This window comes from Phodopus roborovskii, unplaced genomic scaffold (genome assembly GCF_943737965.1).
Source record: "Phodopus roborovskii unplaced genomic scaffold, PHOROB, whole genome shotgun sequence".
Lineage (NCBI taxonomy): Eukaryota > Metazoa > Chordata > Mammalia > Rodentia > Cricetidae > Phodopus > Phodopus roborovskii.
This window is the reverse complement of record NW_026126407.1, coordinates 8,428,266-8,443,393: the sequence shown is the minus strand read 5'-3', so window position 1 is coordinate 8,443,393 and position 15,128 is coordinate 8,428,266. Positions and strand designations below refer to the sequence as shown.

Below are 15,128 nucleotides of genomic sequence, written 5' to 3'. Positions count from 1 at the left end.
CCATAGTAAGTAAAGCACAGAAGCCTGGGATTCCAGTCTGATGTCTGATGCAGCCAGGATTGTCTTTCTGTCTCAAGTAGAGGTAAGGTCTAGGGTTAGGTTGCTTTGCATTTCTGAACTTCAGCTTGAAGACTGAATCCCAATATCAGTCTCTGGGTCTTTTATTTATCATGTTACAAACATCAATATGTTTATTAAATAAAATCCACTACAGTGAGATTTTGTTACTGTAGATAACTCTTCTTAGGGCTCCCTTTATGTCTCTGTTCCTCAGGCTGTAGATGAAGGGGTTCAACATGGGTGTCACCACTGTGTACATCATCGCCATGGTAATAAGATTTACATTAGAATTATTAGGTGATGGACATAAGTAGAGACCAATAATTGTCCCATAAAACAGAGATACCACAGACAAATGGGAACCACAGGTGGAGAAGACCTTTTGGATGCCATGGGTAGAAGAGAACTTGAGAATGGAGCAGACAATCCTTGCATAGGACATAACAATGAGTAGAAATGGTACAAGAATGATGGACCCTCCTGAGATAAATATCATCAACTCATTGACAGAAGTATCTGAGCAGGCCAGCTTCAGGAGAGCAGATATGTCACAGAAAAAATGGAAAATCACATTGTTTTTGCAAAAAGACAATCTAGCCATGAGCAGAGTGTGCACCATGGCATGTAATATGGTCAGGATCCACAGTGGCAGCAACAGACAAGCACAGACCTTGGGGCTCATGATGCTGGTGTAATGAAGAGGGAAGCAGATGGCCATATACCGGTCATATGCCATGATCACAAGAAGGAAGCTCTCCATGTCTCCAAAAACCATAAAAAAGTACATTTGTGTCAGACAACTCACGTAGGAGATTGATGGGTCTTGGCTCTGCATGCTCTGTAGCAATTTGGGCATTGTGACAGAGGAGAAGCAGAGGTCAGAGAAGGACAAGTTGCTGAGAAACAAATACATGGGTGTGTGGAGATGGGAGTCCAGTAGGATGAGGATGATGATGATGAGGTTCCCCAGGACAGTGGTTAGGTACATGGCCAGGAATAAGGCATAGAACAGGTGCTGGTACTCTGGGGGGATGGGCAGGCCCAGGAGGAGGAACTGGGAAATGACAGTTTTGTTTCCAGTCATGATATGCTTCCAATGTCTTTAAGAAAAAAAAATCACTAGCTCTTAAATTTCCAGTTGTTGAACCTGTATGAAATCATAGATCAACTCCATTATTTTGTCTCATGTAGACTTTTTAATATTATTTACTTAATATTATTTATTTAATATTATTTATTTCTATGTTTCACTGTAGCATGAAATTTTTTACACTTAATTTCTTAACTTTGTCAATTGTCCTTGATAGATGATGACTTGCTAACCCAGTCCTGTATACTCTGCTGACACTTCTCAGTCCTTCTCCATGTGAAAACAGATATGTTTCTATGACACACATGGAGTGTTGCATGTTCTTCATTAATTTATCTATTTTCATCAAAGTTATTGTAATCTCTACATCCATGTATGTTTAGTCATCATGATCATGAATGACTTTTCTTAATGTTGCTTTAATATGTTCTCCTATTTTAACATTGACTAATTAGTCCTAATTACTTCTGCTATGCAAAATGTATTGAAATATCTCTTCCCTGCCTACATGCTTCTTCTAGGCAACCATAGTTCACTTCATTCTATAGTTTCTTATTCTGTGAATTTTCCTGAATTATTTTTGTATACCTGATCCTCATAATTCTATATGAGCACCAAGAAAAACACATGTACTTTAATGTGTTAGGTTATCAATTAAATTCAGATACAACAGTCTCTCTAACCTACAGACTTAGCTAACTCATTGCTGACTAATTGTTCTCTGGGTCTTTTTTCTCACAGTCATCTACGGCTCAATGCATCCTAAGAAAAATTTACCCCCCTCTCTCTTAAGAGCTGTCTCCCACTTCTCTTGTTTCATATAATAAAAAGAATTCAATACCCAGTACGTAAGTTTTGTTGCATTTTTTAATTTTTTTCTTACCTTGACCTCCCATCTAACACAACATATGGTCTTTCATTTTCATCCTTTTCTTATCCAGGCATTTAAAACCATACAAACATGTTCTTAGAAAAAGATGCCATCATTTCTTTCTTGAAATACTGAAGTCAGAATTCAATTACAACCCATGTCCCATGTCTTAACACCATTTCCTTAAATATGTTTAATTCACTCTGGCATTTTGATATAGAAATACGGTTTTTTTTTCCCAGTGTGTTTCTCAGATGACCATCTTGTTCTCAAGGACATAATTTCTATCACACACACAAATGGTGCTTGCTTGTATGACTTGTACCAAACTTTAACATATGGTCTCATAGAGTATCTGCATTCTTCTCTTCAGCAATATTGTATTTCAAATTGAACTTTGTGCCTCCATTATTTCTGATTTGTTGTTCTTTTTACCTTTTACTTACTCTAATCTGTGGTATGGTTTTTCCAACTAATGTTTCAAAAACATGACATGTCATGTGCTAACTAAAGCCTTCCTTGTGTCCCTATATACAATAAAACTTGCTATCACATTCCCTTAGCATCTTGTACTCATCTCACAGCTGCTGATGACCATGATCACTGGTTCACAGCTATTGTTGCCATATTCTGCACTTAATGTCATTCCTGCCCTCATCCTTCAGCAAGGCCAGCTATGCCTGGACATGACCCAATTGTCCATTGAGTTTTCCTGATTATGCTGTATTTATCTTAAGACAAACACTTTTTCATTTTAAGGTATAAATAAACATTAAATAAAGATAATTTCTCTTCTTCAACCTCTTGAAAGTATAAACTCATTAAACTTGACCATTTAGAATGAAAATTTGATATTTTTAAATTAACTTTACAGATGCAATAATGTATTTATGGAAAGTACTAGGGTGGTAGGATGAAATGCTCTTTATTTTCTTTTTCCTTTTGCCAATGCTCTTTACAACAATACTAATGATTCCAACTTTTTATGCTTCATTTCCTATGACTGCATTGATGTTGATGCAGGAAAAGAAGTACAATGAACATTTTATAAAGTAGCAGTTATTTTTGTTTCTCTTGATTTTATCTTTAGGTATCCATACCTAATTTGATAGTTAATTATAAGAACAAGACTATGTCCTGATAGAAATTTTGGTCAAATTATACTTCTGCATGTTTCTATGAAGTTGTTTTTCACTGATATTGTCATTTAAGTTATTAGTTAACATTAATTCAGAGTAAAGTAACTCTAATCCTTTATAAAGTGATTAACTTTATATGACCAATTGGAAGAAGAAACAGAAAAACTGAGATCTCCTTAAACTGCATCTAGATTGCCTTGAATTTGAGACTGTACCTTCACTCTTCCCAAGCATTCCAGTCTGTACCCACTGGAGTTACAAATTTCCAATTTTATGGGTTATATCTTTTGAACAATTCATTGTCTTGATCTGTTTTTTTCTGGATCTCTGTCGCACAAACCTTAGTGAATGTCAAAGCTAGCAAAGAAAGGAGAAGCACTAAGACATATTTGGAAAGGGGCTGGGGTTTACCTCAGTGGTGCTGCAGCTATCTAGCATTCACAAGGCCCCGAGTTCCACCTCTGACTGAAAAAAAAAAATAAAAGGAAAGGAACAACCCACAGAGAGCTGAAAAACCCTTCGATTATCTGACTGATTCTAGATGCTAGGTTCTCCATCCTGCTAATGGCTATCAGGGTAGCTGTACTAACAATTTAACACTTGGATGCTATGCTGTTTTAAAAAGGGAAGTGGGGTAAAATCATGTACCTAGTTACTCAGAATTTTTCTTATTCTGTGAACGAGTGGGGCCCATGACTCATGGAGTCTTACATGGAGAGTTTGCAAAGCAGAGGTCACCTGTAAAGCTTGCTGCTGCTGACCTAATGAACTTCAGTTCTGCAATAGTTTAACTCACAATTATTGACCTGAATAGCAGGTAAAAATCTCACATGAAATTGGTTATATTAGTAAATATACATGAAACTCATCTGGAAACAGTGTCTCTGGAAACAGTGATTATGGCAATGAAGCTGGTAATCAACTTTATAAATAGATACCCAGGTTATGCTAATACTCTGGTCAATGGGGTTCAGTAAGGTGCAAGCACTTATTCTTAGGAATCCTGTTCAAAGTTCACTAATTTTACAAATCTAAAAATATACTGAAAGAAGGCTTAAGAACTCAGCACTGTCCCTAAATATTAAAAGTTGTTATTAGGTTGAAATCATTACCAAAGTGGGACCAAGTATTTCTACTACAGTATGACAAAGTATGGAAATGGCAAAAAACGTTATCATACCTGACAACTGACACTCTCACTGTCATAAAACTGGAAATGCAAGATCCATAAGTTGGAGGACAGTAAGGTACATCCTGACAATTTATCTAGGATGACTGAAGGCATACTAACATCTCTCCCTGCTTCAGTCACCTTCATTCATTATAGGCACAAGAAAGAACAACATCTGAAGTCAAGACATTCTTACGTGTCCCCTTCTAGCCATCTCTGGACCCAGGGGTGCTGGACCCAGAGGAGTCCAGGTCCTGTGTAATTACTGATGACCTATTTAGGGCCAATACTCTCAGGATCCTGAGGTGGGGGCTGAATATTCTTAGGGGAAGGTGGAAATGAAGAGAAATTCAGAGGTATGCTTACCCTTTGTTTGCCTGTTTATGGAGTAGTCAGGAATTTTGGATAATCCATCTTAGATTTTGAGTAAGATAAAAGTGAGATATTTGAAAACCATGAAAATAATTGTAAAATTTTGTGTTTAAAGAAAATGGATTTTTATGTATATTATTAATTTGTGTGGATGCAGTCATCCACAGCATTTTTTGGTTATCTATCAATTTTCTTGGTATGTTTAGCATGCCTCCTCTTTTATTTCTCATCCTTGACTGATGTCACCTTTTTCATTTTATAGCTTGGGTTTTTTTATTACTGTATTGTTGTTTTTATTACTGTATTAAAGGGACCAACATTTGGCTTCATTGACTTCTGTTGGTGTTTGGTTTTCAATTTCATCTGATTTTGTTGTGTGTGGGGGGGTATAATTTCTTTTCTTATGCATCCTTAGAGTTTAAGGCATTCTTCTTTTTAGGTGCCTAATACAATTAACCTTAGAACATTTTCCTTTCCAATGTTTGTATTCTGTAGCATAACTTTTCCTATAATTTTAAGTTTACTCTTTGCTCAACAATTTCAAGTGTTGTCTTTTTCTCTGTATCTAGTTCCAAGTATATTCAAATATTGGAAACTCAGCTCTTTTATCATGCTGCAGCAGAGAAGAATAAGAAAAAAATAACTTGATTATTTATATTTTGGGAGTACATGATTAAGCTATTCATCAGCAACATTATAGTTCATGCAGAATTCTAGAGAATCTGGATAAGGGTTCAAGAACTACTAAGCAGTAATATCACAGAATGTCTGACAGACTCCTCCATGAAACAGGAACCCTTCAGGACTGTCCATCTTGTTTTGCAAGTTCAGCATTCACTATCCTGTGGTCCTGCATGTACAGTTTATACAGGTACAGTCAAACAGTCTAGGCAAAGTTTGAAGTCACTCTTTAGCAATTTTTTGCCCAAATGATTAGTCTTGCTAATCAAAAGCAAACTCAATAACAAGTTTCTTTGATGCCCATATTCCTCTCAGACATAATTGATTTTGCCAGGAGCAGTTGTGTTTCATAGTCATGAAATACCCTAATCCATTTAAAATTCCATATTCTGTAGGTCTTTGAAAGGTTTGAAGGATGCCTATCCATTTGAAATATATCTTTATATATCTAGAAAATCTAACTAACCTAACTATATGTTTTGACTATTATAGGTAACTATCTATAATTTGTACTTAATTATACATTACATTTTAAATGAGATATACAAACACAATACCTAAACAAGAGGAGAAATATACATATAACAAAATTGACCTTAAATTTGTATCAATAAATGAAAATCCATACCAATGTAAAGTATTCATTTCTATATCCTATTCCCCTTTTTTTCCTCTAAAAAGAGATTGACTGTGATCATTGACCATTTATATCCAACCCCAATTACATGAAAACAAACATTTATAAACAATATTTTGGAATTTGGGCGTCATTATCTCCAAACTGCTTCCTGCTGGTTGGGGATGCTGTAATACCATGGGGATCCTAAGACGACCCAGAAATCCTGGCTGTAGAGGTCTGCAAGGATTCCCTGCCCCATCTGTTTTGAATGTTGGATCATATGGGACACTGTTTCAGGGGGGTCTTGCTTCATCAAACCATAGAAGTCTGGAAGAAATCCACAGCTTTTCATTTTCTGTGGAAACACAAATAACATATCTTTTCCAAAGTAACATGTCCTTATACTTAAATTTAAAACTATATAAATTCAATCTGCTAAGTCTATATTAGTTGCTTGTATGGATATAATTTCAGGGCTCCCACTTCGCACTGGAAAACCAACAGGGCTCATCCCTGAGAGAACCTAATTCTCTCTCTCTAAGCAGTCAATAGCAGCCTATAGTTCTTTGTCTAGGTGTGGAACCCAGTGAGACTTTTCCCCCTTCCATAGTAGCATGTCTAATGATATTGTTCAGGCATTGTTAAACATTACTAAGTAGACTTCTTGTTATTCTGACTCTCACAATGTTCCCACTCCTTCTGTGATGTTTCCTGAGCATAGGGTGCTGTAGGTATGTTGCCAGTGTATCCATTGAGGCAGATATCCCCACAATATATTGATCTTTGCATTTTGTACTGTTGTGGCTTCTATACATTTCAAATAGTTTTTAGATAATTTTACACATGTACACAATTCTTACCCACCACTTCCCTAAGTTCCCAGATATTGCTCCTCTCCATTAATCTCTTCATATTCATGACTATTAATTTGTTTGGTGACCTTTTAGATTAATGGATGTAGTCCAAGTAACCATGGGTTTGGAACTATTCATTAAAGCCTGGTAGGCTCATCTATGAGTACACTATTAAAGATGGTGGCACCCATTACCAATGTCTGTTAACAGTTAATAGTTATGAAAAAAAAAAAAAAGACTGTGTGGCCCCACGAGTCGCTCTATCTTCTCTAACATACTTTTTTCTCCCTCTCTTAAAAAAGACTTACTTTTTAGAATTTCATAAGCTTCTAGACATAAAAAGGTATAGTTCACAAAGAGGTAACTTTCAGAATAGGAGAAAACATTACATGATAAGATTTGTTATACATACTATGCAAGGAACTCTTAGAACTCAATAAAAATTCACTAACTGTTCAGAAGCTTTTTAGTTTGATATAATCCCATTTGCCTCTTTTTTCTATTTTTTTTTTTATGTCTATGCCCACCCTCAAATCATGAAGTTTTTCTCTGTTGTTTTCTTTTAATAATGGTCTCACAGTTCCATATCTTATGTTTTTTTGTTTATTTTTTATTTAATTTTATATAACAAAGTCCAATTAAATGAAAACAAACATTTATACACAATATTTGGGAATTTGGGCGTCGTTCTTTCCAAACTACTTCCTGCTGGTAAGGGGCGCTGTCATAGCGGATTCGAAGAAGATTCAGATATCTTGGCTGTAGTCTGTAGGGCTGTTTTGTCCAGCTGTTTTGAATGTAGGATCACCTTGTACTCTGTTTCAGGCAGTCTGGTGTGATCAAACCACATTAGTCTGGAAGGAATCCACATCTTTTCATTTTCTGTGGAAACAAAAATAGAAATCCTTTTCCCCAGTAACTTGTCCTTTAACTTAAATTTTGGAGACAAAGCATTTTTTTTTATTTAATTTATTATTTTACATGTCGATCCCAGTTCCCTCTCCCTCCCTCCCTCCCACCACCCTGAACGTGCCCGATCTTGTCTGATCTCAGAAGCTAAGCAGGGTCGGGCCTGGTTGGATGGGAGACCATATCTTATGTTTAAGACAATTTCTTGAAATTCATGTTTTTTTAAAGATTTGATTATTATGATTTTTTTATTATTTAAAGGAATTTAAAGTTAAATACATTTTGATCATATTCTCCCCCTCCAGGTCTTCTTCCCTCCCCCCACTCAACTAATTTTAAGTTCTTTCTTTAAAAACAACACAATACAACAAAACCCTCCAAAAGCAAGAAAATAAAATAAAATCATGCCCCAAAAAGAAGAGAAAACCAAACACCAAACTGTAACCAAATATTTTTAAATGATTTTAAGAAAATACATCAACGAGTCCCTGGCTACTGTATTGGATTTAGAAATAAAGTACAACAATGTCAACAATATACTAAGAGCTTAACAGACACCTGTTAAGAGCCAGCACAGGTTAGAAAAACAATATGAACAATGAATTAAAGATAGAGTCTAGGGAATTAGTGATGTAATTATCTAATGATAGACTATTGAAAGAACATGTGACTGCTTGGGGTGAGTATTCGGCCAGCTCCAGTCCAACACCCCACCCTCTCCTTGGAACTTCATGGGTCAGCTCTGCATCTTGCCCTCCCTATGACTTTGGCCTCCCTGGCACACCAGACCATCCGGAGCCTGCCCTCTCTTCATCCTTGGCCTTGTTGGGCCTCCTGCTTGAGGTAAGAGTTTGGTCAGCTTAGGTCTAACACCCTCATCCTCTCCTTGGAACTTCATCAGTCAGCCATGCTCATACTGGACCTGCCTCCTCTCCATGTGTGACCATCCAGAGCCTTCCCTCACCTGACCCTTGGGCTCCTTTGCCTTCAACTTGAAGTGAGTCTTGGACCAGCCCAGGTCAAACCCCCTTCCCATCCTCTCCTTGGAACTTCCTGAGTTAGCTCTGCATTTTGACCCCACCTACATCATCTGACCTAAGCAAGTGAGAACTCATGGACCCCAATCTGACAGCTCAGGAACCAACATAGGACCAAACCAGGTCTCCTGAATGTGGATGTCAGCTAGAAGGCCTGGGTAGTCTATGGGGCCTCTGGCCGTGAAACCAGGATGTATCCCTTGTGCATGAACAGACTTTGGGAGTACATTACCCATGGAGGGATACTTCCTTAGCCTAGGTACATGGGGCAGGGCCTACATCCTACCCCAAATGACTAGACAGAGTTTGGTTATCCTTCACGGAAGGCCTCACACTCCCTGGGGGGATGAGATGGGAGAGTTAAAGGTGAGCATGGGAGGATTATAGGGAGGGGAAACTGAGACTGATATGTAAAATAAGATTATTTCTAAATAAAATTTAAAAAGAATAAATTACTTGATTATGATCTTTTCAGACATCCAGAGTTTTATTTATCTCTGTATCATCCTTCTTTCTCTGTATTACCCTCTTCCCCACAATTAAGTTCCTCCCCTGTGTCCCCCTTCCCCCCATTCATAGCACCTGTGCCCTACTATCCAAGAAAATAACTGATAACAAAAGCTGGTGAGGATCCATGGTCAAGGGGAAACCTCATTCACCAATGGTAGGTTTGCAAACTGGTGCAGCCACAATGGAAACCATTATAGAGAGTTGCCAAAATACATGGATCAGCTATTGGACCCAGGCATACCACTCATTGGCACACACCTGGAGGAATCAATATACTACTTCAGACATACTTGTTTAACCATGCTTATTGCATCTCTGTTCACAATAGCTGGGAAGGAAAGCAGCCTAAATGTCTTTCAGCTGATCGGGGGATAATGAAAATGCAGGCTAGAAACACAATTCTATTCAGGTGTAAAGGGAAATGAAATCATGAACTTGTGGATAAATGGATGGAACTGGAAAATATTACACAGTCTTATAATCCAGACACAGAAAGATGAATGCTTCATGTTCTTTAGAATCTGTCAATCCCTCCAGCAAATATAGCTAAGTGAGTACATAACCTCAAGAGCCAGCATGAGCCAGGAAAGCAGAAAGGAACCATACACTGGAGGAGGGACATGAGGAGTCTTGTTCAGGTTTCTTCTGTTGTGTTATATTTGATGAAAATTGTGAATTTCAGTGTTGCACTTAACTAGAATGGGGAAAGCAGGTATCCATGCCTTGTCCCTGATTTCAGGAACAACTTTTTCCTGAGTTTTTTTCCGCATTAAGGATAATGTTGATTACAGCTTGGGCAATTACAATTATAGATAATTGGGTAGAAGATGGAATCATAATTCAAGTAATAAAATAAAGAAAAAAGAGAAGAATATGTGGGAATGAAAGAGTTCAGGGATTGCATGTTTCATTGAAAATTACACAGAGGTTCAAGTGGTGATGTTCACCAGTCAGTGAGAAGCCCTAGATGCAGGATTGGCTTTACATGGAGATGAAGGTTGTGGCAGGTCAGCTGAATATAAAGTATAGGTTTGTATGTCATCATCTACAAAGAGCAACTGAAGAAATCAAAGGAACAAGGTTAGTCCATGTCATAGTGAGGCAAAGAATAGAAAAACATGAAGAAGCATTCCACTTTCTCAAGTAAAGAAATGAGACTAAAAAGTAGAATTGGTCTATGATCTAACACACACTCAACCATTGCCCCTTGTTGTGAGATATAAAGTCACTGAACTTGACAGTATTCAGTCTGTGAAACAAAACCTGCTTGATCTCCTTGATATTGTAACAAGGTTAAATAAAATAAATGCATCCACTATAAGCAGAAATTCTAGAAAGTAAAATATGAAACATACATGAGGCATTACCAGCTTCTAACATTCTTTCTTCTTTTCCTCATTTTAGAGAAGTAAATTGAATTGTCCTTGGTTATTAGTCAATTTCAAAATAAGGGAAAATTACATAAATGACACTGTTGTACAAAATGATTTCCCAAAATCGTTCATGGTCAAGAGTAATCAAGAAAGATAGCAAAGACATGAAAATAATAAGGGGAAAATGATGTCAAATCATTGTGGAAGTACCTGTAGAAAATATTATAAGGAAGGTGGGTAGTGAGTAGATTTCATTGTTATCAGCTGTCATAACTCCATTAATTAAAGTATTCTTACTGATACATCAGGAGTTCAGGGTAAAATGTTAAAATGCTACAGATGTTTCAGAATGTAAAGAATAGAGATCATAGTGGATAGTACTTTTTCTGCTATGCATTTCCAGGATCATTTATGCAAGGTAAGGAGGAAGATGTAGCCAGATATAAAGACAATCTTTCAAACTTTAACTACACTACTACATTTCTTATCTTTCATTTATTGAACAGGTATAGTTTATGCTTTATGTAGGTTATATGATGAGGGACAACATCTGCATAGAACATTAACATCATTTCATTTATTACATAAAATACATAATATAAGGCAAAAATCCCAAGTGCTACCATTACAAAGAGATTTTCTTACTGAAGATAACTTTTATCAGGGCCCCTTTTATATCTTTGTTTCTCAGACTGTAGATGAAGGGATTCAGCATGGGAGTCACCACTGTGTACATCATAGCCATGGTAGTCTCCTTCACAGTAGAGTTATTAGCTGATGGACAGAAGTAGAGACCAATAACTGTCCCATAGAACAGAGACACTACAGACAAGTGGGATCCACAGGTGGAGAAGACCTTGTGGATGCCATGGGTAGAAGAAACCTTGAGAATGGAGCAGACAATCCTTGCATAGGACATAACAATGAGTAGGAATGGTACAAGAATGATGGGCCCTCCTGAGATAAATATCATTAACTCATTGACATAAGTATCTGAGCAGGCCAGCTTCAGGAGTGAAGGTATGTCACAGAAAAAGTGGGGGATCACATTGTTCTCACAAAAAGACAGTCTATCCATGAGCAGAGTGTTAATCACAGCATTGAATGTGGCCAGCATCCACAGTGGCAGCAACAGACAAGCACAGACCTTGGGGCTCATGATGCTGGTGTAATGAAGGGGGAAGCAGATGGCCACATACCGGTCATAGGCCATGACCACAAGAAGCAAACTCTCCATATCTCCAAAAACCATAAAAAAGTACATTTGTGTTAGACAACCCACATAGGAGATTAATGGGTGCTGGCTCTGCATGTTCTGCAGCAATTTGGGCATTGTGACAGAGGAAAAGCAGAGGTCAGAGAAGGACAAGTTGCTGAGAAACAAGTACATGGGTGTGTGGAGATGGGAGTCCAGGAAAATGAGGTGGATGATGATAAGGTTCCCCAGGACAGTGGTGAGGTATATGGCCAGAAATAGGGCATAGAACAGGTGTTGGTATTCTGGGGGGATAGGCAGGCCCAGGAGGAGGAATTGGGAGATGACAGTTTGGTTGTGTCCATTCATGATCTGCCTCCAATGGCTTTAAGAAATATAATTAACAGTTTTCTAAACTCCCAATGGTTGAATATATATGAATTCATAGATCAATTCTATTCTTTCTCTCATTTCTTTACTTTGGAAGGAAGTCTTTTTTTATATTCTTTAAGTTTTATAATTTTTGCTTCAAGGTATGTAATAAACATGATAACTGAATTTCCTCAGTTGTCTTTGGTAAGAGATGGCATTCAAACCTAGTCCTTTGTATTCTGGCAACCGCTCCTCCAATCCATGTCCATGACCTAATGAAAACAGATATGTTTCTCTTATACACATTACATGTTACAAATTCACAGTAATCTTACTCTCACCCAAATAATTGCAATCTTTACGTCCAAATATTTTAGTTATCATAGCCATGAATGGTTTTTCTTAACATCTGCTTTAGAATGTTCTAATAGTCTAGTATTGCCTAATGACTCCTAATTGCTTCTGTTATGGAAAATGTATTAACATATCAACTTCCTGCCTGCCTATTTATTCTAGGCAACTGTATTCACCCCATTCTATAGTTGTATTGTGTGGATTTTCTTGAATGACTTTTGTACACACAACCCTCATAATTCTATATAAGTCCCAAGATATACACAAATACTTTAATGTGTCAGAGTACCAGCCTCACCCAGTGCCTGTATTCTTTATTCAACAATTGAAAGTTGTGCCTCCATAACTTCTGGTTTGGAATTCTCCTTGTCTATCACACCCTTTCCTTTTTGGTGTGACTTGTCCAACTTCTTTTCCACAATATGACATGCCATATTCTAATTTAAACCTTTCTTGTGTCCCTGCACACAGTAAGACCTGCTACCCTGGTGCCCCAAGATTCTGATGTAATTTCACAGACACTGATGGCCTTGAGCTCAGCTGTTGTTGAAAGACTGTATTTCCATGCAGAAAAGACCATGTCTGCCCTCATCCTAAAGCAAGGCTATCCCTGCCTGTGCTATAGACTGAGACATAGATTCTTTGAGCTTTAAGGCAAAAGTACACATTAAATCCAAACAATTACTCTTCTTCAGGCTCCCAAGAATATAAAGTCACTACACTTGACTTTTTACCAAAAATTTGAAACTCGATGATTAATTTCACAGACATGATTGTATTTGGAAAGTATTAGGGTGATGAATATGTTTTGCTCTTTTCAAAAATACCAATGACTCAAAACTTTTACGCTTCAATTCATATGATTCTACAGATAGTGATGTAGAATAATTATGATGAATATTTCATGAATACCAGAAAAACCCAAATGTGAAGTAGGAGGTATGTTTAATCCTTCACTTAAATTTATCTTCAGATGTTCATACCTAACTACCTAAAGTTAATTATTGTAGGAACTGGTATAGGCCTTGGTAGCAATTTATGTTAAAATATAGTTCTGTATATTCCTAAGAAGATGTTTTGCAATATTAGTAACACTTAAATTAGTAATTAATATTATCAGAGAAATTAACTCCAGTCCTTCATAATGTGATGAGCCTCACATGAGCAGTTTGAAGAAAAAAGAATGTCTACAGTTTCCCCAGAAATATCATCCAGACTGCCTTTGATTTGAAACTGTAACCTCCACTCTTCCAGGGTGCCTGGTCTACAACTACTGAACTTATCAAGTTCCAATTGTGTGGGCTCTGTCTTAAAATAGTTCCTTATCCTATTCTGTTTTCTTGTAGATAACTCTGCCTAATGAACTCCAGTTTATATCAAAGCTGACAGAGAAGTCATGAGGAGCAACAAGACATGTGGGGACAGAGATTTAGCTCAGTGGTACTATAATTAACTAGCATGCCCAAGACCCCAAGTCCACCTCTAGTTGAAAACAGAAGAAAATGAACAACACAGAGAAAGGTGGGAAATCATTCCATGACACTATTTGAGTTCAGTTGCGGGAGTCTCCATCCTGCTAATGGTCATTAGTGAACTGCACTAACAGTTTAACACTTGGATGTTATATTTGGTAACAAAGGGAAGAGAAATGCAGGAGAAATAGTACAACTAGTTTCTTCGAATTACTCTAATTCTGTGAATGAGTGGAAGTCATGTCTTATGGAGGCTTACATGCAGAGATTACAAAGCATTGGTCACCTGTGAAGCTTGCTGCTCCTGACCTAAGGGACTTCACTCCTTCAATTTTCAAACTCACAATTCTTGACTTGAATAGCAGATGAGAAACTCCCACAGACACATTACTAGCAGTTAATATATAAGCAACAGTATGGCATACTGTTGCAAAGTATAAAAATGCCAAAGAATGCTGTCATACATGAAAACTGCCACTCATACTGTCATAAAACTGGAAATGTAGGATCCATAAGTTGGTAGAGAGTATGGTACCTCTAAATTTTCTTGGCATGTACAGCATACCTCCTCTTGACTGAGGATGTATTAAGGTCTCTGCTTCAGATCCTGGTCACATTTATTCATTATAAGCAAAGAAAAGGACAGCCACTGGTGTCAACATCTTAGATGTCTGCTTCTAGGCATCCCTGGACCCAGGGGCTCTGCATCCCAGAGGATTCTAGATACTGCTTAACTCATTAGAGATACGGCAATTGCCCAGGACCTATCTAGCAATAATTCTTTCAAAGCCCCAAGGTGGGGACTGATGATGGCCATGATTACTCCTGAACATACTTAATGTCAGATGCGTACATACCCTTTGCATGTTCATGGAATGTTGAGGGATTATGGGCTTAGATTTTTGAGTCACCTAAGGGTGGGCTATTTGAAAACCACTGAAGTAATTGTAAATGTTTTGTATTTAAAGACATTAGTGCTGTGATCCAGATGGTCAACGTGTAGGGATGCAGTTGTTCATAATATTCATTCATTACTCTAAATTTTCTTG

The 15,128-nt window shown here is 37.4% G+C and overlaps 2 protein-coding genes across 2 annotated transcripts; both read right to left on the bottom strand.

The window, feature by feature from the left end:
• Positions 1-208: 208 nt before the first annotated feature.
• Positions 209-1,144, bottom strand: LOC127219724 (olfactory receptor 1496). The gene has a single exon (XM_051181493.1). The coding sequence runs from the start codon at positions 1,142-1,144 to the stop codon at positions 209-211; it is 936 nt and encodes a 311-aa protein (XP_051037450.1).
• Positions 1,145-11,311: 10,167 nt separating this feature from the next.
• LOC127219723 (olfactory receptor 1468) lies at positions 11,312-12,250 on the bottom strand. Its single transcript, XM_051181492.1, has one exon. The coding sequence runs from the start codon at positions 12,248-12,250 to the stop codon at positions 11,312-11,314; it is 939 nt and encodes a 312-aa protein (XP_051037449.1).
• Positions 12,251-15,128: the final 2,878 nt, after the last annotated feature.